This window comes from Neolamprologus multifasciatus, chromosome 22 (assembly GCF_963576455.1).
Source record: "Neolamprologus multifasciatus chromosome 22, fNeoMul1.2, whole genome shotgun sequence".
Taxonomy (NCBI): Eukaryota; Metazoa; Chordata; class Actinopteri; order Cichliformes; family Cichlidae; genus Neolamprologus; species Neolamprologus multifasciatus.
This window is the reverse complement of record NC_140459.1, coordinates 21524331-21546105: the sequence shown is the minus strand read 5'-3', so window position 1 is coordinate 21546105 and position 21775 is coordinate 21524331. Positions and strand designations below refer to the sequence as shown.

General features: G+C 39.2%; 3 protein-coding genes across 6 annotated transcripts; all 3 read right to left on the bottom strand.

Annotated features, from left to right (window-relative positions):
• Positions 1-3032: 3032 nt before the first annotated feature.
• Positions 3033-7186, bottom strand: snx10a (sorting nexin 10a). 3 transcript variants are annotated; one of them, XM_085148867.1, is made up of 7 exons: positions 7135-7186; positions 5610-5657; positions 5367-5453; positions 5176-5276; positions 4983-5081; positions 3922-4113; positions 3033-3834 (listed from the first exon to the last, which is right to left on the bottom strand). In XM_085148867.1, exons 2-7 carry the CDS (start codon positions 5640-5642, stop codon positions 3702-3704), a joined length of 645 nt encoding a protein of 214 aa, XP_085004993.1. In that variant the 5' UTR covers positions 5643-5657; positions 7135-7186; the 3' UTR covers positions 3033-3701. The 3 variants fall into 3 exon arrangements, with proteins under 3 accessions (XP_085004993.1, XP_085004991.1, XP_085004992.1); XM_085148865.1 differs by lacking the exon at positions 7135-7186 and adding an exon at positions 6807-7128; XM_085148866.1 differs by lacking the exon at positions 7135-7186 and adding an exon at positions 6872-7128.
• Positions 7187-8945: 1759 nt separating this feature from the next.
• On the bottom strand, positions 8946-12694 carry cbx3a (chromobox homolog 3a (HP1 gamma homolog, Drosophila)). Of its 2 annotated transcripts, none has more exons than XM_085148869.1 (5): positions 12562-12694; positions 11685-11838; positions 11304-11460; positions 10844-10938; positions 8946-10083 (listed from the first exon to the last, which is right to left on the bottom strand). In XM_085148869.1, the coding sequence occupies exons 2-5, from the start codon at positions 11828-11830 to the stop codon at positions 9957-9959; spliced, it is 525 nt and encodes a 174-aa protein (XP_085004995.1). In that variant the 5' UTR covers positions 11831-11838; positions 12562-12694; the 3' UTR covers positions 8946-9956. The 2 variants fall into 2 exon arrangements, with proteins under 2 accessions (XP_085004995.1, XP_085004994.1); XM_085148868.1 differs by lacking the exon at positions 12562-12694 and adding an exon at positions 12380-12509.
• Positions 12559-20165, bottom strand: nfe2l3 (nfe2 like bZIP transcription factor 3). Its single transcript, XM_085148864.1, has 5 exons — positions 19260-20165; positions 17499-17579; positions 16948-17055; positions 16279-16756; positions 12559-16159 (listed from the first exon to the last, which is right to left on the bottom strand). Exons 1-5 carry the CDS (start codon positions 19773-19775, stop codon positions 15402-15404), a joined length of 1941 nt encoding a protein of 646 aa, XP_085004990.1. The 5' UTR covers positions 19776-20165; the 3' UTR covers positions 12559-15401.
• Positions 20166-21775: the final 1610 nt, after the last annotated feature.

Below are 21775 nucleotides of genomic sequence, written 5' to 3'. Positions count from 1 at the left end.
ATAGGAAATGCACACGCACACACACAATTATGCACACACTCCCTCGCACAAATTAGCTCATCCATACCAACACTAATCATACAATACCCTGCTCTGATGAGCAAGCTCATGTCGACCTTGGAACTCTCTGGAAAGACAATGCGAGGGGAACCATGCTGCGAATGGGCGGAGGTGGGGGTGGTGGTGGGAGCTGATAAGGTGGAGGGAGGGATGGAGAGAGGGAGACAATAGAGGAGAGGAGGGGAAAAAAGAAAGAGAGAGCGTAAGTAGAGCTGTTCAGTATAGGGCAGGAGGGCAGCGCGCCCTCCCTCCTCTCCATCTCTGCTCATCTTGAATGCAAATGTGGTTTCTATACGGTTCCTTTGTGCTGCTTCTAACTGCTCCAGAGAGAAGCAATTACAACTGCTCCATTCACTCAGAGAGAGAAAGACACGCATGGATAGAGAAGGGTAATTAATAAAGAGATAGGAGGGATGAAGGAGGAGTAAAGGAGGTGATCGCGTTTACCTGTGGAGGATCTTCGTATTGATTGCAGAGGCGGCTTTACTATTGACACGTACAAACACTAAAGCTGACCTGGCGCATAATTACTCCACAAAAGGTCAAAGGTGAGAGGCCATTAACATCTGAAGTGTGTGTAATATGATTTTGCACAGAGCAAATATGTTTGCTGGTGTTATTCTCCCAGACGGTGCTTTAAAGATCGGATTTACTGAATCAAAAGAATTATATCCAGATATGACATCAGCCTCCATTCTTCCTTCTTTTGCAGTGCCAGTCTTGTATCCTATTGCAGTCACAGTGGCCAGGCAGTGCTGCAAGGTATGGTGGGAGTTTTTATGGCAGTCATTTGGGCTGCTAATATGTCATCTCCATTAGCCGACTTTTAACACTCCCAGATAGATGGCCCTGTGACATTTATCTGTGCATGGATCGTATTTTAGCCGGTAAATGGCTGGCGATGTGCAGAGTGTGTGCAAAACGAATGCATGTGTATGAGAGAGAGAGCGAGAGAGAGAGAGAGATGCATTGACTTTTAATGATGCTGTATGCATTAGCACTTCAGTGGTAATAATTACAAATACAATGCAAGTCATAGCCTTTGACCCCCACAGCACAAAATCAAAGAAAGCAGAGACGAAGGGCAGTCTGATCCAGACCTCACTTCTCAACAGACAGCTGAGAAAATAGAGTAAAATGAAGAGGCAGTGAAAGGAATGAGTGATGGAAAGACAAGATGGGTGCAAAAATAAGCGAAAGGGGCACGGTAAGAGTTACGCGGGCTAATTGCTCTCATAGATTTTGCCATTGTTGGCTTTTCTACAGTCAAGGAGGTGAAGCAATTCCCTGTGGTGGCTTCAGGTGAAAGTCTAAATGAGCTAATAATTTAGAGTCGTAAAATAATACTAATGTTGACCATGCATATTGAAAAGCATTAGAAAGATTTGTACCATAAAATAGCTGTAAATATGATGTACATCACATATAGCAGAACCTTTTCCCCTTAAGCATAAAAGTACCCTCACCCAAACTGCATCAGAAAGTGAAGAACATGTTCTGTGTCATTTTATGTGTTGGCTACAGGAGCCTGGTCACCTGTCCAAAGGCAGTGAAGTTGACTAATGTGACAGAAAATTAACAATTAAAAATATCACACGGGCCCTGAGCCATTGCAACGTGGGCCGTTCACAACTCAGTGGACACCCTAATTGCTTTGAAATACAATTGGGTTTGGGCTTTGTTTGGTGTTTTGGAGGTATGACGCGCATCACTGCACACTGGAAATTGAGTTATAAATTACCAAGCTGAAATAGACATGTACCATGAATACTCAATATCCAAATGCTAGATGTTTTTTCCGAGAAAAAAGAAAGGCAGATGCGCGCATGTACACTCACATAAAATACAAGATGCCACCGCTTGCATTTGCATTTCATTTTGTCAGAAAATTGACCAGCTTTAAACCAAAAAGTGTCTGTGTATGTGTCCCGCTGTATGCTTGTCATGGAGTACGTTGATAAGGTCAACCTTTACAGCAAACAGAGAGATGGAGAGCTCCAATCACAAACCACTGGGACTTTGAAAATGACAGAAGATGAGGAAGGAGAAAATGTTCATCCATCCGCAGCTTTCCCACCAGTGTATTCTCTGTGTGTGTGTTTTCAGACACGCCTCTGTGCCTGTGCGTATGTCTGTGTTTGCTATATGAAAACAGCTCAGTGGCATGTGTGTGAAGTCACTGACAGCTTCATTATGGCTTGTGCGCACAGGGAGACAGCACCATGTAGAAGGAGAGGACAGAGACATAGGACAGGCTAGGCTTAACATTGGGCAGGCTGTGCGTGGGTCCAGTGGCTGGCTGGTGGAGAAGGTGGAGGAGGGCAGCTGCTGTCTCCTTTAATGAGTGTTTCCTTCTTTCATCAGCTTTCAATTTACAGAGCTGTCCAACACTCCTGCATAACCAACCACACCTCCACCTGCTCACATTCCTGTAGCACGTATGAAGCTGTCGTTTTCCTTTCAAGTGATTCCCAAGAGCAGTCTAATAGTTAAATTAATTTGCTATCTACCTTTAATTAGACAACCTCACCTGGGAACACTGTGACACAAGGTTGAAACGTGACAAACGCTGAGCCTCTCCATGCCCAGCACTGATAATACTTTAGATTTAACATGTCATTCATCATTTGCAATCATCTGTCTATAGTTTTGGTAAATGGTGGAAATAAACATGAAAACGATTTAGGGAGTTCTTAGCGAGTGTACACAGAGTTGGCTAAGGTTTAATAACCCATTTTCCTGTCCTGGGAGGCACAGCTTTGTAACAATGTATAGCAGGTGAACATTAAAATTTAGCCAGTGCAACTAGATGTTTGACATTTTCCAGATAAGGACAAGAGACAAAAAAATAATAATTCAAGGCTGTGTGCAACCTATGAGCTATATGAGTAAAGAAATGCTACAGTTTGTACCCAAAATAACAGCATTTCATGCCATGTACACAATTGAGATGATCGGCACACTTAACTCAGACACTCTGGGGCACACTTCCTTATCAGCAGTGTGTTCCTTCATCTCACACCACTATTTACTCAAGCTCTGGGTGGTGTGATGTCTACACTCCCTCTACTGGACTGTTCAAACAGTACAGCCTATTGTACTGAACTCTGGGACAAGTGACAGGTCACAAAATAAATACAAAGTATACAGGAACATGAACTTCAAGTTTTCTACCAATTAAAAGAGACAAAGTACAGTATGGAAGATGCAAGCTTTTCTTTAAGAAAAGGCCATTTATTTATGCATTGACAACTCATAAAATGTATTCTCAAATATTTTCCTTAAAAAAAAAAAGTCTACAATGCAAAACAACTCTTGCAAACCTTAGTACATTTTAGTGCAGTGATTTTAAAAAGTACACATTGGAAATAATTAAGAATTTGTCAGTTTTTACACATTTTTTTAAAAACATGAATTTTTTTTTTTTAAGTACATGATACTTAAATGGTACCAATTGCAGAGGACACAAGGCAAGTTAAAATATTTTCAAAGGGTCACACTGATGTTAACGGAAGTTTAAAAAATAAAAAAAAAAAGGGTTAACAATAGCAAGAGTTCAATGAAGTATTGAACACATTAATGCAAAGATGACCTACACATCCACAAGAAAAAGAAGAAGAGTACAGTGTCACTTCTTTACATCAGTACTCAGTAAGTGGGCTGGTAGTCTCAGAAAAAGAACAAAAGGGTTCTGGATCTCCGTCAGACTGAAAGAAGATGGGGCTACCTCGCCCAGAAGTGTCAACACTTAGTCCCAAGCCTGATGATGAAGTGCTATTTGAAAGAAAGACTGAAGGGTCAGTTCAGTTTTAAGTCACATGTTAACAAGTAAGCACTAAGACATTTTCTATAATAACTTACCTTTCACAGTCAGAGTCACATGAAACCTTTTCTTCTGATCTGATACAACCAGTTCTTGAACACTGAATGGCTTCAGCTACCGTGTACCTGGTCTTACCAACAGCACACCTTGCAATCTTTGTAATGCTAAGGTCTGACTGGAGGAACAGATGGAGCCGACTATCAGATAACAACAAGGGTGTATGAAGAACACTAGAGGAGAAAAGAACATTAAATAGATGAGACCATTTCAATCAAATCCAAATAAAATTTGACAGTATTAAGGAGAACAAATCAGATTTCGATGGGAGAAAAAAATAAAGCTTATATCTATACCGATATGTACTGGGTAACACATTAGGAACAAAAGGATGCTACATTGAGCGAAATTAAAATTATGAATCTACAGAAGGCTGAATTAAAAGATACCCCTGAAAATCAAAGTAAAAAAAATAAAATAAAAATGATGCAGCAGGATAGTCCATTCTGCTAGAGTTACATTGCAGCAACTCAAACAAAATGGTACTCGGTAGGTTGCATGGCCCTCCACGTTCTTTCTCCAGATCTGAGGTGCAATCTGCCAGTGTTAGATGGATGGAAACGACGTCCCAGAGGTTTTTCCTGTTGAATTTAGGTCAGGTGAGCATGGAGGCCACTCAATAGCATCAAATCATTCATCCTCCAGTATTGCCTACATACTCTTGCTACATGAGGCCAGTCATTTTTGTGCACCAGGTGGAACCAAGGACCCACAGCACCAGCCTAGGGTCTGAGAATGGGTTCAAAATGTGGAGGGGGAGGGGGGGGGGGACAAAATGCATTCTTGTTTTGGGGGGAGGGGGGGGGGTCATCTCATGTTGCCTTTAGTCCATTGTTATTAATAACATTTATAACCAAAGCAAATGAAACCAATTACCAACCCCCTCAGCTATTTCACTAATTATTATCCCTCAAGTTTATATGACTTGCTGTAAAAGGGATGTGCTAATTTTTACCCCCAAACAGTCTTTGGGAGTATGAAAGGCTCCTCCAGGAGACATTAACTGAACTTCAGAAACTGCTTCAGCAGAAGAGCAACTCACATTTCTAAAAACTTCTGCAGACCCTTGATCCTCTGGATGACTTGTTCTGTGTTCTGCAGACTGAAGAAAGGGTTCCAGGGTGGCAATTTAGGCACGTCTCTGGACATGGATATAAGTATACATTTGTAACTTGCTGGATTATCAATTTACAACATGGATTAATCACTATCATAACAAGAAAACCTCAACATACATTATGAAAGCGTTCTGTTCCAGGCAGTGACGCAACCAAACAAACTCACTGTAGCGCCGTCTCACAGAGGAGGTCTTTTTTCGAAAACACAAGCTATTAGTCTGCAAGAGACAACAGTTCATTAAACGCTTTTTACAAAAACAAGACAAAATAAAGCTAACAGAACAATTTCTTTTTTAATTGGCACATACATGTAAATAGATCTCGTAGTCAACATGTGTGTGCCAGCGGCCATCTTTATGAAGCCTTGGATCCCGAACGCAAACTCTAATAAACTCCTGCAAAAATCAAGACCAGAGTTCCATTATTTCAAAATGAAAATGTGAACGTGGGCAAAATGAAAACAGGATTGTCCCACTGTTTGTTTATCTATTTGCTATTATAGATAAACAAGACAAGATACAGGAAAAAGAAATAGTATCAAAGCCACTTACAGTGTTTGAAAAATTATCCAGAATAGTGTCCATTAGTGATACAAAAACCTGGAAGGGAAATAAACACATTAGTACCATCTCTTTCAGCCTATTTGCTTATCAGGTGGTCTGATTTTAGCAAAATTATAGCAGCCTTTATGGGTTCTCAGAATTAAACAGCACGTTTAAAATCACAGCATTTCTTTTGTCCCCAATTCCATTTTATAAAACAATGGCTGGCAATTGAGCCTTGAAGGATTTAGGAGTGCAAAGATTTCGAACAGATTTGGGATCAAGTGGGATGAGGGGCAAAGGTGGAGGATTGAGTTTATGTGTGGGGAAATCTTGGTTCTGAACACATTAAACATGGGCACATAGCAAAACACACTTGGGACAAAAACAGCCCACTAGAAAGAGAAATACAGTCTAGTGCTTTCAAAGCCAACTCTACAAGGTTAGCTTTACATTAGTGATATGCATTATCCAGTCATCTGTTCATGAACAAACAAACCAAACATGCCATTTGCAGGCCTAAAGTCTAACCAGAGATAATAAGCAAGTTTAAACACGTTTTCAAATAGGGTGATCAGGCCACCTTCAAGAGACTGAACTATACACCTTGCTCTACAGATCATATGAAATCATAAGCCACCACAGACTAATCTATTTGGATAAACTCTGTACTGAGGTGACTGTATGCTCTTCAACAACAGTCCTGTAGCTGCAATAATTCAGCAGGTCCTACACGTAGAAGTGAGATTAACAGGATGCTGCAGGGAATTGCGAGTGTACTTTGATCTGAAGTTACACGCACTAAAACACTTAAGGGCATGAAGTATTATAATTTTCTAACCACTGTCCAGGACAACACAACAGGGCTTAAACAATGATGTAACACTCATAATCAGTGCTTATTACGCATCTTCCGAATACCCTAAAATCATTTGTAATGTTTAACCTCCTGAGAACAGAGGAAGAAAGACTCTTCCCATTGAACTTTGTGCTTTCCTTCCTCTTTGGAGCTAAAACAGGTCATCGAAACAGAGTTCAATGGAAACCCCAGGATGTCCTCTTTATTGCATCGGGACTTCGTAGGGTAGCTACTGAGAGGAAAAGAGGAAACGCAAAACAAAACAAACCCACAAATATATTAACAAAAAAAAAAAAAAAAAAAAAGAGCGAGAAGGACGCCCGATTTTGCATCTACTTTGACCTTACCTCTCCCTTCTTCACCTCGAGTGAAATTATACGATAATGTGAACAACCACGACCAGCTCACTAACCTGGCTTGAAGCTTAGCCCTTCCTGGACTGAACTAATACCAACACTGCTGCTACTAATAGGCTACTAATTTCTCACTGCTCAGCACGACCTCCTTTCCCGACTCGGTCAGGCCACGTAGTTAGAAAGTATACCATAACAAGCAACATTTAAAAAGTAATCGTAAAGTGCATTGTTTTTAAATCATTCGTCTAAATCAGGCGGAGAGAAAATTATCAAAAATCTCAGATGAGAGTAATATGTTAAGCGTCGCTTTTCTGCGCACCTGTTCCTTACTGCTATTATCCGGAATCAGTTTAAATGGTGTCACCTGGTGGGAGGAGGCCAAGCGATGGCAATGCAGCGACAACCCCAAATAACGTCATAATAACTTTATATAGTTACTGGTCTCTACAGGACCTCAGAAAAAAAATTAGCCCGTGAACAACCTGATTTTCAAACATTCACTTTATTCATTTATTGATTGATTGATTGATTGATTGATTGTAGGTGCCTAACTAATAAAAAGAAACGGATTCATTGTTAAATTGATCTCTTTCTTCTTGAACCCTTCCATTTATGTTTCTTCTAATGCAAGTGCTTATGGGGATTTGCCTTTAGGAACATTCAGACAATTTAAAAGTATCACTTCATGGTCTGAGATTTTATGTCTGCTTCTTCTGCTTCTTTTTTGTTCCTACAACCAGCACTGAACCACAATAACACTGTATGGTGGCTGGGTGGAGAAACTTTGACCAAAACCAAACAAACAAATCAAAATTTAATAGCTGTCCATTGTTCTGACTTTAATTGTTAACATAGTTGTCCATGACTGCTTCACTGCAATTATAGATGAAATTTAGATACGCATGCTAGTTTTGAAAGGTGAAGCTGAGACATAGAGACAGACAGGCAACTGCAGCATGATACGGTACAAAAACAACATCCCAAAACCTTATCTGAGATATCACATCATGGGCTGCGTTATGCTTCGTTTCAACTAATAAATCAAAAGTTTCAAAATTAAATCAAAATCTCAAATCAAGGCATCAAAGCGTCAGAGATGACACTGACACCTAGTCTATGTGAACTCCAGCCCACAGCATGCATAGTTGTATACAATGACAGTTTTAAAATTGAAGACCAAGAGATCTTACCAAAGCCAGTTGGCGTCAATCCCTCTGACCAGTTCAAGAGTGAATCAAGAAACTAGTGAGACGTGACCTTAGGTTGGATGGTAATTTGCATATAGAGATCTCTTTATCTTGTGTCAACAGAAACTTTCATTTGCTTTTACAGACGGTTACAAAACAGCACCATTTTCTATACGATTTCTACATTTTATGGCCAATTAAGTGAAATTCAGAGTTGACAAAAGCTGACACCAGAAATATGTGAAATATACAGACCAAGAATTATTTTAAGCATGTTTTATATCACTTTAAATTGCTGCACTGACATTTAATTTCCATTAAAATAGCTGTATGTCTATATTGAAATGATTCAAGCACTTAACAGATAAGACATGACTGTGTTGCTGTGATTAGATATTCGATTTAATCAAGATGTCAATTTAAAAAAAAAAAAGTTAACACTTACGAGGAAATGAGAATAACAGACCATTTTCCATCCCTGTATCCTTTCTGCAGGCTTCTCCCTACTCATTAGCATTTACAGAACATAAACTTTTCAGAGAAATTAGCCGTTTGTTATCAAATTTGTAGGTGAACGTTCATGCCGCAGTTGTTTTTTCCTGCTAGGACTAAAGGTTGGATATCTATCATGACCTTGTCCAAGTCACTTAATTTCAAAGAAACTTGAGTGATTTCCCACAGAAATCAGTAATGCACAAAGGTTCACTGTCTTATCTCCCATGCCATTATGCAGTCTTGCATTTAGAGTGAAACCACAGGAAAACCAAAGCACTGCAGCATGAAGACAAAACTGTAAAAAAAACTTCACCCAAGAAACATCTATTAGGAACATAAGGAAATCCTAATTGTTAACTTTGTTTCATATGCAACTCGCTGTGAATTACTTCCAGTAAAGTCTGTATTTGTAGTTGGAAAAACAAAGCAAAACTAAAAGACAAAAAAATCTGGCATAAAACCTTTATTAGAACGACAAACAATATTTAAAGACAGTATACAAAAAGTATTTATGGAACAAAACATCACTACAGTAGAAAACATGAGCAAGAATGTGGCAGAGTGAGAAAAGCGTTTTGGAATTTAAAACATTTAAACAAAGATGAAGGTGGAAGTGGCCCTAATCAACCGTCCTTTTTCAGCTGTGCACTCGCTTCCATGAATCTGGCTGCATCTGAATGTGTTGACTTCAAGTCTAAATGAGCACCTAAACTAAACCAAGTATTATTAACGACATGCATGCACTGGATTACAACTGTACTTGTATCTTGTGAATCTCTGAGTTGCAAAGCTCACTAGCTAATGCCCTAAATTTCAAATCTATGCATCACATTTAGTCTTAACTTTAGCTATTGACTTTAAATACAGCATCATTCCTCTATGAAGCATTTTTGCTATTCACACTCCAGAAGGAAGTGCACAGCTCTGAGTGACACACAGTCAGATCCTGTGCTGTTATTGAAAAAGGGTGAGAAAACCAATCAAAACTGTAGTTGCACCTCACCCACAAACAAGCCTTCTGAATGTATGGCTAAATTGTGCGTACTACAGAGCTCTCCTTCACCATCTTGGATACATTTAAATGAAGCCATTAGGAACATAAGCGCAATCCATGTTGAAATAACAGATTGCTGAGCAGACTGCTGAAGCCAACATTGTTGTACATCTCGTGTCTGAAAAGGGGCTAAAGAGATCAGTCATTCACAATAACACAAGAAGGCTTCTTTCTTTACTTCTTAATCAAAACACTATCACCTGTTCTCATAATCGGCTAAGCTTATATTTACAACAGAACTCACCGACTGCCATGCAAGTGTTGAAACTTCTTCCAAAATAAAAAAACAAACAAAACAAAAAAGACTAATTTAGCTAGACCTAGAAGGCAAGTCAGGAGGAATCCAGTCCTGAGGAAAAGGTTGACGATGTTGATGTAGACTACTGCATGGGTTGCAGAGAAGAACTACTGGGCTTCATCCTCTGGACAGGAATGCCAGGTCAGTCTCTCCTCATAAAAGGATATGACCACCTGAGGACAGCGGGTGTTGGCCTCACGGGCTGGGACCAAATCTGCCTCATCCGAGTCTTTCCTAAAAGAAGGCAGATTGAGAGAGGAACATTATAGAAAGCCAGCATAAATTAATGTACTTTAAATCAACTAAGTTTATAAGTTGAGGAAAAGTTTACAGCAGGAACACAGCCTGGACAGAGACAGTTTCATAACTGTGGCTCTGTACACCATGTAGCAAGATCTAAGCAGTGAAAAGCAACTGAAGTGTAGACACTGAGCTTTAAGTTCAAGGGTTTAAGAAAAAAACATTTAGTGAAACAAAAGAAGTTTCCAATTTTTAAGAGCTCAAATGCAAACAACTTAAAAATAAATAAATAAAAACAAACAAACAAACAACCTCTTTGCAGGAAACAACTGAAATGTTGGACATCAGCTGCTGACTGGTGTGTATCTAACAGGGAGAAAGACTTAAATTTCTCCCCTTCCACGAATAAAATGCATGGTTATCCAAGTAATTCCACTCAGTTACACTTCCTTCACTTTAAACTTTCTTTGATTGCCATTACAATATTTCAGGATAATTATTTGTACTGTGAAGGATCCAGAAATCATAGCACTCAATACTTTTGAATTCACTGGCCGTCTGCCATTGTAGCATGAAACACCAGTGACTCACTGTATACCATGCACATCCATCCTATGACTTACACTGCCCAAGATTAACAAAACATTACTGCGCAATGGTCTTGAACTAAGTCATTTCATTATATTTTGCTTCCAAGGAGACAAAGATAGATTTTTTTTTCTTCAATGACCAGAAATATTGCATAAAAATGTACCATTTCATCAAGAACATCAACTCCCCGCTACTGTCTGTTGCGCCAATGATTCGCTCGGGTTCGAGGTTCCTAGCAAAGCCACGTGGTTTCTCAGCCTGTAGGCGGTTACAACAGAGAATGTAGGCATATAAGATGGGAAGGAAACAAAACAACACATTTTGATTCATTTAAAATCCTTGCACTTTCTAGCATAAGTTCAGAAGCAGCTGCATTTCAAGAGAATGGTCTGAGTGACTTATTCAAAATTAGGTTTGTCACAATTATACAAGTATAATGCTAAGTTAAATGTCTACACACCACCCTAGCTAAGCACAAATATGATTTGTTTATAATACATTCATTTATTATAATGCTTGTCTTTGTTTAAGTTATGCAACCCTTTCTCTGAATGGCCCTCGTGTTAAGCTTGACGGTCCTAAATTTAAATTGTCTCTAGGACATGCTAATTGCAAGAACTCACCACATCCTTCTTCTTAGGCTCCGTCTCTGGCTCTTCCGTGGAGGCCTTCCTCTTAACAGGTGCAGGTTTCTCCTTAACGTTCTTCTGAGCCTCCAAAAATGCTGAAATCAGCTCAGGGCAATCCAGGTTCTCCTCTGGTTCCCAAGTATTATCAGCACTAAACGAGCAGAAAGAGAGTCAACGATTGCATTGCATCAATTCACACTGATTTCCATTTAGAAAAAAAAAAAAAATGCAAATACTAGCATCAGCTAGCTTGTTTGAATGAAGGCACCGTCTTCATGCAACCACAATGACCTCAAACAAAAGTATAGCACAACCCCATACCAGGGAAGCACTTCCAGCTCAGCAGGAGGGGGGCAGGAGTCCCAGCCAACTCACTCTGTAAATCCTTTCCACTTGAGGTAGAATTCTACTTTCCCATTCACAACACGCTGGTCCAGCACTTTTTCCACAACGAATTCTTCAGGTTCCTCCTGTGTATCCTGTGCATCCTTCTTACTCTTTGTATTCTGCTTCTTTCCCATTTTGTGATCTAAAAACACAAACAAAAAAGGAATTTGATAATAACAAATCCTTCACATTCATGTGCTCCTGATATCCACGTTTAGGATTGGCCATAGGCCCTAAAGCCGCCACAAACACCTGGATCGTAAACGAATTTAACTATGAAGACTGTTATTTGCCCATTGGGGTATTAAAATTAGGCAACCTTGACAAAGGGATGGCCACCAAAGGGAAGTAAAAACGTAGCATTAGCTAGGTTAGCGATAAACTCTTAAAGTATTCAAAGATAGCCAAATTCTTACAACGTTAGCTTGCATGCTAACTTTAGCTGGCCTTTAACCGTTAGAGAAAACCTACTTCACTTTTATTGTGTCAACTGCAATGCGGAGGGACTTAAAATAGGTGCGCTGGCACAAAAAAAGCGTGCGGGTAACGTTAACGTAACTTGCGCTAACAATAACGTACTCAAGTTTAATGCGACACTCGACGTTTTAGAAACGGATACATAATCTTAAGATCTGATACAACTACAGCATTACAAGGAACAGACACCGTTACATTTCGCTTGCCTGTTGAAGTTAAAGTACTGCAACTGTAGTCAACAGAGCGTTTCTCTCTCATTCGACACAGCGTCCAGATGGTAAAACAACTGGCTAGCATATACTGCTATTTCGTTACAGTGAACCAATTAACTCTGACACCTCTGTTAATGATAACCTTTTTTGAAAAAAGTCGGTATCTGCATACATACCCTAAAACAAGAGAGTCGCTTCAACGGCACTTCTTTTCCACGCGGTCAGTTGATTCTTTATGTCTACAAAAGTGTGGATCAACAGCACGGGCGCCAAAAGCTACTCACGCGCATTCTTGTGCGCATACTTGTGCACCATCTACGGAAGCCCGGTTAGAAAACGCTTTTCGCTCTCCAAAACCTGTAGATGATGAAGCCTAGAACTCTACATCAGGGATATCGAAGTCATTTTGGATCGTGGGCCACATGCAGCCAATTTTGTTGGCCGGACCAGTGTAAAGAGGTTTAATTACACCTTTAATGTCTGCAGAATCTTAATATAAGAAAAAGAAGTGCAATTTCAACAGTATATGCCGGTTATTTTTGCATGATAAAGAAATTAAGCTGTATTAAACAGGAGAACTCAGTCAGCACGACTCTTTTGGCTTAGATTGTTTGTTTGTTTGTTAATTTATTTCAAACAAACAAATAATCCTACAATCTAAGATTGTAGGAAATGCATGTGTAGTTATGGTTGCTCATTGCCCAGACTGTCCTGTAACTATATAATAGAAATGTTTTGCTTATTGATAGACTATATCCTTATTTATTTATTTACTGTGAACGCACTGCAGAAATCAGAAACGTTTCTGTCATTTAAGTTTTTTTATCTAATATTACCTATGACTTACTCAAATTGGTGTGATTACTGATGGGAGTAGGATTTTTATCATTAAGAAAAGCTGTAAAACACGTGAAAATACAGTTTAAAAAAAAAATCCAAAACGTGTACCATCCTTCACATTTTAAAAAGCTGTCCGGTGGCTCAGATTGCATCCGTTGCCAGGCCAATTTTGCCCCCAGGCCTTATGTTTGTAATCCCTAATCTATAATATCTATTGATATTTTAAGACTGCATTTTTTGAATAATATGTTCCTATATGCTGATTTTAAAATCAAGGCCATTCAAAAGTATTTCAAAAGATTTCTTTTTATTTTAAAAAGTCTGCAGGAGCAACTCAAGTTCTGTAAGCAAACACACACTTTCAAAAATCACAATGGAATCAAACACATTTAACTTCAGAAACAAAGCAAATATTTACGAAAATAAAATTCATACAAACAGCAAAGAAAAGGTTCACGCCAAACAAGAAAATACAAACAAAGAAAAAAAGAAAACTGAAAGCCGCATAAACTACTTCATGGACTTCTCTCAATTTCACTCACTCAGCTGACTTATTGCGCAGCATAACCAGGAACAGGATGGCGACCTCTATTAATACTTCAACTGTCAAAAAATCTTATACATATAAAAAGGAGGCATCCAAACAACATTCAAACTTCTTAAATATCAATCAGTAATTTATTATTTAGGTTTTTTTTAGCAGTTTGTTTAATAGGGGTGACTTTGATAATGAAGGATTTGTATTAAACAAGTGCACTTTAGAGAATTTCAACTTTTAGCCAGAAAAAAACAAAACTGGGGCCTGAGAATCAAATTTATCCAAAAAGAAAAAAGCTCACAAGTACTTGTAAAGAAGTCAAAATTTCAGTTCAGTCAAATTGTGCTTCAGATTGATCACTATTCAAATACTTTATGCATCTTTCTTCAGTTTACTCACTCAGGTGACTACTTGTGTGTACACATAAATAAGATGCAGATTTTTAATATCACTTGATTCTACTCTCAGATAATAAATATTTAAAAAAAAAACAAAAAAACCCCAAACAAACACATACATTCAAACAGCATTCAGACCTTTTAAATAAAGTTGGTGATTCTATTTTTCCTGTTTCAGAAATTGAATCTTTTATGTGTGATTATGGTCACATTTATAATGGAATCATTGTTATCGAGTGCACTTCAAAAGACAAAAAAGAAAGAAAAAAAGCAAAGCGGGGTGGGGGCTTTTTTTATGTAGCCAAAATTAACAAAAACTAAGCTGTGAGGTAGAATAATCTTGCCAAAAACTCTAAAACACTTCAAATGAAAGGGTTTAAACTATAGTTGAATTCTTATGCAAGAACTTTTTTGTTATGGATATATGCACTTATGTATGATGTACAAACGTATTTACCAAAACACATTAAATGCAAATTAAGGCCAAGTCCTTTGGGTCATTGGTATACTGCACGTCATCAAGACATGTAAGCAAAAGACATCTATTTGATTTTTTTTATTTCAGTTTATTTTTTTTACTCAAACAGTGCATGCCCTCAAATACTGGGAACAAATCAGTAAACTTTGGACTTGTAATAACCCAATATTCTTATCACGCTGACCAAAGGTTACCATTTTGGGAGAGGGGAAAAATGTCCTTAACGGTTCTATAAGCATTTCATGGACCTAAGAAAGTTTAATAAATACAACCCTTTAACCTCATTCTTATACCGAGTAGGAAAACACTAAAGGCAAGATTACAGGTAAATACTCCTCTTAGATCTCTATCCTGTCTGGAAATATCACAATCCTGGCCAAGCTGACTTTTAGACATGCGTGATTGCCTACAATTTTCTGTAAAAATGAGAAAGACTATGACTTTAATGTTAACAGGCACAAAGAGACTGCTGGCATTACCAACAGCTTAGCTGTTCCCTTAAACTACCCCATCGGCCACATCCACCTTTAACAAAAAGAGAATGTCCAGTGTGTGATCTACATTTTTCCCATCAAATAACGTATTTACATTTTTTTCTTTTACTTATTTTTTGAGTGTCTTTTCTTTTTGCATTTAGGTTCTCAACAGTGGTGAATCAACACACACTTTAGCAAAACAGGAGTCCCTAAAACCAGAGTCAGGCAATTAGGTTCCGCAATATCCCAAAACCAAAAAGATCAAGTCTCAGCAGGAAATGCTGCATTATTGCTTTTTTTCCTTCTTTCTCTTGTCTGTTTTGTTGCCAGATGTGGAGACAGCAGGTCGTCTTACAGGCTGAACTACAACCCTACCGTTAGCCCCGCACTGCAGGGTGAATCTGTCTGGGTTCAGGGGTGTTCCTGATTCATCCCTCAGCCGGGACAGGATGTCTCTGGTCAGCTGCCTTATCTGATGGCCCACAGCACCCATTGTTTTTGCTGTAAGGTGCTTCTCCCTCAGCAGTTTGTCTCTCTGAACTTGCAACCTTTCCACCTCCTCCTGGAGCCCAGTGATGGCATCTAATTTGCGCTTGCGGCAGTTTTGGGCTGCCAGCTTATTCTTACCACGCCTGCGGATGTCCCTCAGGAGGGTCACCTGTTCAGGGGAAAAGCCATGACTATCAAGAACTTCCAGGAACTCTTCAACAGGCATGTTAACTATCTGCAGGACAGAGAATGGCAGGCACATAGCACGGGCGCGCAGCTCATCACGACTCAGCTCCCCTTCTTCCAGCCGGAATCCATCGTCATCGCTGAGAGGCTCCTCCTTGATGTTTTTGCGAGGCAGCGTTACTGACGGCTGGTTAAAGAAATTGGCAGATGAGTAGCTGTGATCGTGCCACACACTCTCAACAGGTGGCCATGATGTGGTGTAGTCAACAATGCCTTTAGAGGGGATTGACTCTGCCTCACTGCTGTAGCCTGTAGCTCCACACTCATCCTCGCAGTATGAACTGGACGAGGATGACATCTCAGATGAGCCTGAACAAAGTGAGGAGTTAATGACTGTGTCAGTATATTTAACAGAAAATTTCGTAGTTTCATAAAGCAGAAATTAAGACATGTAACTCTTCCAAGTATAGAAAGCAATCTGAACCAACCTGGAGAGACTGGACCTCCAGAGCTGCTCTCCAAGGAGAGACCAGAGTCTGACTCCAAGTCCTCAAGGACCCGTGGGTCTATGCTGTCCAAACAGTCCATCAAGCTGCTGTCAATTGAGTCCAGACCTTCCAAACCAAGCTGATTGATCTGGTCAAACACTGCCTCATCTAGGCAGCCACCCAGTGCACTATTTGATGACACATTTCCAGTTATGTTACATACTGAGGCAAAGGGGAGTGCAGCAAGACCTACAGCCATCCCAGGTGAAGCATCTGAGTTTAAAGAGCCTGTGGATTCCATTCGAAAGAAAGCCCTTTGTTGTTGGGTCGTGGTCCTGGGCTCAGTTCTATCAGATGCCAACCCAAACACTCCAGGACTGGTTAGCATAGCATCATGCAGACTGACATTTCGGCTGATGGCGCTGGCGATGTCAGTGTCGAGATCTGACAGACGCTCAGTGACAAGGGGGTCCAAGTCCTATATTTTAGAGAGACCTATTAGTCAAACTTTATTCTCCAAAGCTTTGAAAATCCTCTTAAACAACAGTTAGATCAATATGGGAAACAAAACCTCTAATCTGCAATACACGTGTCTGTATATGTCTCTAAACTAATGTAATTTTATATAAGGCTTAATTTAATGAACATGAAGATGAACATGAAACTTACATCAAGGTCTGCAACAGAAAGTAAAGTGTTCCACTGCTGGTCAATATCAAGGGTAGCAGAGGGATGGCGTGTTGGACTGGACAGTGCAGTGATGCCTTCCAGCAGGCTCTGAAAGAGACAACACACAGAAAATCTGATGTAAATTTAAAAAAGTAAGTGATATGTTTTGTTGTCAGTATCCAATCACAGCAAAGTAACTGATGAAAAAAATGAACAAGAAAAATGAATTTATATTTAGCTTCTGTGTAGCTTTTTACTATAAGGAACTGAATAACAAAGCCTTTGCCTGTGAGACTGTAATTACTATGCTTCAACCTCTCTAATCATATTTTGTGGTGTTACTAAAACAGCACTGTCATCAAAATGATGCAATTTCAGTAAATATGTAATGTGAGGCCCTGATTTTCTAGTTAAATCAATATAACCAGCCTAAAATTGATGCCAACGTTATACATGCATCATTGCAGATGGACAAACACTACTGTGTATTCTCACAAAAAAATCCAGCACTGTTACGGTCATTAAAATACATAAAAGAGTGCCAACAGTACCTCTTGTTCCAGTGTGGAACTGTGAGCCAGCTGAGAGACTGGAGCAGGTTCCTCCTCTTCTTTAACTTTAACATCTTCCTCCTGGTAGGGAAAAGAGAGCCGGGAATTCAGTTTAGAAGTGAAAAGGAAAGAAAAGGAAAAAAAATTTGTTAATTCTTAGTAAAGAACTCCAAACATTGTTACATTTCTAGCGGTAGTTCATTGATCTCAATGAGATGATTCTGTTATAAACAAGATTAGATTATTTATTTATGATTACAAAGCAGTCATTGTAAAAGTTAAGCCAATTACCCCCGGAGGTCACCTGATAAACCTACAGAAATACAGGTCACCAGCTTCCAAGATTAGACAGTTCACAATATTTCCAATTAAAGATATAATAGAATTCTCATTTGTTCTAAAAAAAAAAAATATATGGCCTTAGTTTCTGAGAATATACAATATGCAGGAGCTGTATATAGTTATTCTGTTGAAGGTGTATCAATAACTGATTCACTTGCTAGACCAGTTCAAACAGGAAAAGTGGAGACCAACAAGCCCAGACAGAACTTGGGCAGAACTGGACTGGTCTTGAGTACTTTTTGTTATTATTTGGCTTTAGTCTTAGTGTGAAAGCAAACTTTTTGCTTTCAGACTAAGACTAAAGCCAAATAATGACAAAACGTTATTGATACACCTTCAACAGGATAACTATATACAGCTCCTGCATATTGTATATTCTCAGAAACTAAGGCCATTTGCAAAACAAACAACAAGGCTTGTAATTTTTTTTATGTTTTTTTTTTTTTGGGGGGGGGGGGGGGGGGGGATATGTCGACCCATCTCTTGTCATCAACAACAGATGAGTCAACATCACATTATACACATGAAAAGCAACCCTAGGAAGAGGAGTGCTTAACTATGGAAAACTGCTTTTGTGTAAGCAAACAGGGTGGGGATCAGAGTCTCACTTCTCCACCCCTCAAAGGGTGCAGCTGGTGGTTGGGTCAGGAGAAAAGAGATACAGTTACACAACTGACAACATAAACTGCCTTTGGGATATAATATCCACCAATCAGCTCTTTCTGCCATGCTCTAGAAATACTACACTACTAGGAGGACTGAATATAAAGGTTGTAATTACAGTGTTAAAATATATTTGTTGTCATAAAGTACAGACATTAGTTACACCTGTCTTTGCATGGTGTTTTCTGCTGAAGTAATTCTATAGTTACTATTCCCAGATTGCTTAATGTGACAAGTACCATAGTGAAAGAGTGACAAGTGCAGCAGGCAGCTGTATGCCGCATATACAGTATATGATGTTTGGTAGACATGTTATTAAGCTTTATGTTTAAGTTACTTACTACACTGATTAGATGAGTTATCCAAGTTAACACATTGTCATTATGGATGTAAGTGACATAATCTGACTAAGGACACATTACTGGATTGTGATTTGTGACAAGGGCCTGACAGAGCCTGATAAAACGAAAATAAATTTGCATTCCAGAATATTTTTTTGACTTGCTTCCTGGTTCACCAGTAAATACTCCAGTAAAATAACGTAGTTGTTGGATAACACCCATCTTTCCAGATCAACGGTTAGTTATGCTAGTTAGCTAGTAATAGCTTAAGCTAGCTATTACGGAAGTTTTACCTGTTTGTCACCTCAGTTAATCAAGTACTTTGGAGGGATAGACCACATTCACTGTTGCAGGTTACATTATAGCTTCATTAGAAAGTTTTTACAACTTTATGGCATATTATTCAAAAACTTGCCTCTTTAAGAAACCCGCAGGCTCCAGCGCCACAAGGCCCTTGTCCGAGTTCAATGTTTGTCTGGTACACTGCTGGGCCACTGACTGGCAGGTGTTCACTGACATCCCTGGATTCTTCGCCAGGACTTTCTAGCCCCGAGCTAGATTCGGTGTTGTTGCTGGTTGAAGGCCCACAGTCAGCCTTGTCAGTTGCAGGCACTTCGTGCACCAGCCATGCGTTCAACTGTGTATGGAACCGCGGGGAACCGAGGGTCCTCACCTCGTCCAGCAGCCGACGACTTGCAAAAAAATAGTCCAACTCGGGACATTTTGGGTGTACACCATATCCATCAAAAGTGTCTCTTAAAATATGAAACGGTGTCTGGATGTAGGCTGAGCTAGGACCCAAGTTAATCTCTGTCAAAGGCGTATAATAGCCGCTCAAGTAGCTGTCGATATCCACACGAACTCCAATCAAACTGAGCAAGATGGTTAACTGAATCAGGCTTTCTGAAAAGTATTTTTTTGCGATCTGCATTTTCTAAATACTTTCAGAACTGTGGATAATTGTGAAATCCCAACCCAATAGTTCCTCTTTCCCGAAGGGACAAAGGGAAAGCTTAACAAAAGAGCACGCCTTCCCCTGTCAGACAAAGAGGACCGCCTGTACCGGCGAACTAGCAAGATAGCTATGCTAGCTTTAGCAGTTAGCTTTCTCTACCGGTTAACGCAAACCTGTTAGCGCAAACATAACAAACAGTTTGTTCTTCAGCGCCTTACAGCGGATAAGTTATTCATAAGCAATACCTACTTATCACAGCCCTCTTGACGACGATAATTAAACAGAAAATAAAACATGGGAGGCTCACTGCAATCGCCGTGCTGCTACAGGGGGAACTTTGTTTCGGAATTTGCATAATTCGTGCTGATTGGACCAAAACGCTCACCACAACAAATTCTGATTGGTTAACACACCTGTCGCGTCAGCTTTTGATCAATAAGAGAACGGGGTAGTTGCTTCTATAAAGGCAGCCTCCACCCTGATATTAACTACAAATATTGTTTACACGAAAGTTGAATCACCGCATAAACAAGAAGTACTCCTCTATGTAGGTTCATATTCTAATATATAATGCTTTATTGATGCAAAGGGGATTTCTCAGAAGCATGGCTGGCCTGCATTTCCTTTATGTTTGTGCTACTGACCTGCATTTGTTCCTTTTTTCAGCCTACTGGTAAACAACTGAATTACACTTTCAGTTGTTACAAAGGTCTGGGCCCTCGTGACTCAACTCACTAAGAAAGAGGAATGCCAAAGGCGAAATCCTTAAAACATAGTACATTGTACCCCCTGGCCTTCTAAAAAAACTGACTTTATACTGGATTCATGATCAGTGCTGAGAGGTAGCCCACGCAGATTCTAGGTGCTTTTACTTTAGACTATTGCTTTATGACCTATTTTATAATAGAATGTCGAAAAGACAGACTATTCTGCATCAAAAAATATGTTTTGCCCACTTATGTGATAAAAAAAAAATCTCTGTTTATATGTAAGAAACTGAATGCATGTTTTTATACATGTAATTGTGTCACATACATTGTAACATTCCTACTTTCACTGAAGAAGCAATTCTAAATTCAGCAATGTTTATGAATGCTCATTATATAGGAAAGGATACTCATGTCATTTGAAAGACGTCTGTCACTCTACTTACTCACTCTGTTAGATCTTCCAAGGCCAAATTGTTAGCTATATGCAATACTCCCCACGGAGGAAAATTGGGAATGCAGCTTTCCCAGTTTCTGAAAAAACAAAGCAAAGCTCTGGAAAAGTGTACCTTAAAATATTGGAGAAGAAAGCTCAGATAGTTATGGATAATATCAAGAAACTCTTAAAGATACCTTTTTAATCTTGCATTTAACTAGTACTCCCACTTAGTAATAACACCACTGTGTTTATCTTTGTGTTTATGTCTTTATTTCATATTACTCTGTTTTTTGTGTGTAACAGGATTTTATGATTTATTGTTATGCATATGTGTATATCTGTCTGTGTGACTGTGTATGTATTTCTGATAGTTTGCTTGTTTGTTTAAATGATTGTTTTGACATAAAGGTGAAGTCATTCCCTAACATGTTTTTCAACCCATGATTATTTGCCCTATACACAAGAAAATGACAATCCACCTCCTGTTATTATTTCTTAGGTCTGCTGTAGCTTTCCTTTGACTTTGTAGCCACTATCTTTTCCAAGTGGTCTGTCAGAGGTCTGCTAGGTTCTCCTTTTTCTCCGTCTTCCAGTTCAATACTGTGCAAAGGCACTGCACTGTTAATTTCTAGTGTAAAAGAGACTGATGGAAAAACTGATCATACTTGTCATTTGTGGTGTATTTGTCTGTGCTTACTTTGTTTTGTTTTTTGTTTGTTTTTGTTTGTTTTTTATTTACATCTTAACTCACAATGAGAATCATGTCTACAAAACAACTGCTAAAGGTTACAGATTACTGCAACAAGGCAGTGGCATAAGAGTTGATTTAA

What these genes read in the sequence shown, in the direction of transcription:
- nfe2l3 (XM_085148864.1), bottom strand. Translation starts at nt 19,775, where the DNA reads ATGCAGATCGCAAAAAAATACTTTTCAGAAAGCCTGATTCAGTTAACC. An exon ending in CCTGCGGGTTTCTTAAAGAG is followed by an intron (nt 17,580 to 19,259) that starts GCAAGTTTTTGA and finishes TTTCCCTACCAG; the next exon opens with GAGGAAGATGTTAAAGTTAA. An exon ending in TGGAGGTCCAGTCTCTCCAG is followed by an intron (nt 16,160 to 16,278) that starts GTTGGTTCAGAT and finishes CACTTTGTTCAG; the next exon opens with GCTCATCTGAGATGTCATCC.
- cbx3a (XM_085148868.1), bottom strand. Translation starts at nt 12,470, where the DNA reads ATGCTAGCCAGTTGTTTTACCATCTGGACGCTGTGTCGAATGAGAGAG. An exon ending in CAGTACTTTAACTTCAACAG is followed by an intron (nt 11,839 to 12,379) that starts GCAAGCGAAATG and finishes TTGTGTTTTTAG; the next exon opens with ATCACAAAATGGGAAAGAAG. An exon ending in TTGATGTTCTTGATGAAATG is followed by an intron (nt 10,084 to 10,843) that starts GTACATTTTTAT and finishes GCCTTCTTTTAG; the next exon opens with GAAAGACTCGGATGAGGCAG.
- snx10a (XM_085148867.1), bottom strand. Translation starts at nt 5,642, where the DNA reads ATGGACACTATTCTGGATAATTTTTCAAACACT. An exon ending in GAACAGAACGCTTTCATAAT is followed by an intron (nt 5,082 to 5,175) that starts GTATGTTGAGGT and finishes ATCCATGTCCAG; the next exon opens with AGACGTGCCTAAATTGCCAC. An exon ending in CTGCAGAAGTTTTTAGAAAT is followed by an intron (nt 4,114 to 4,982) that starts GTGAGTTGCTCT and finishes TTTCTCCTCTAG; the next exon opens with TGTTCTTCATACACCCTTGT.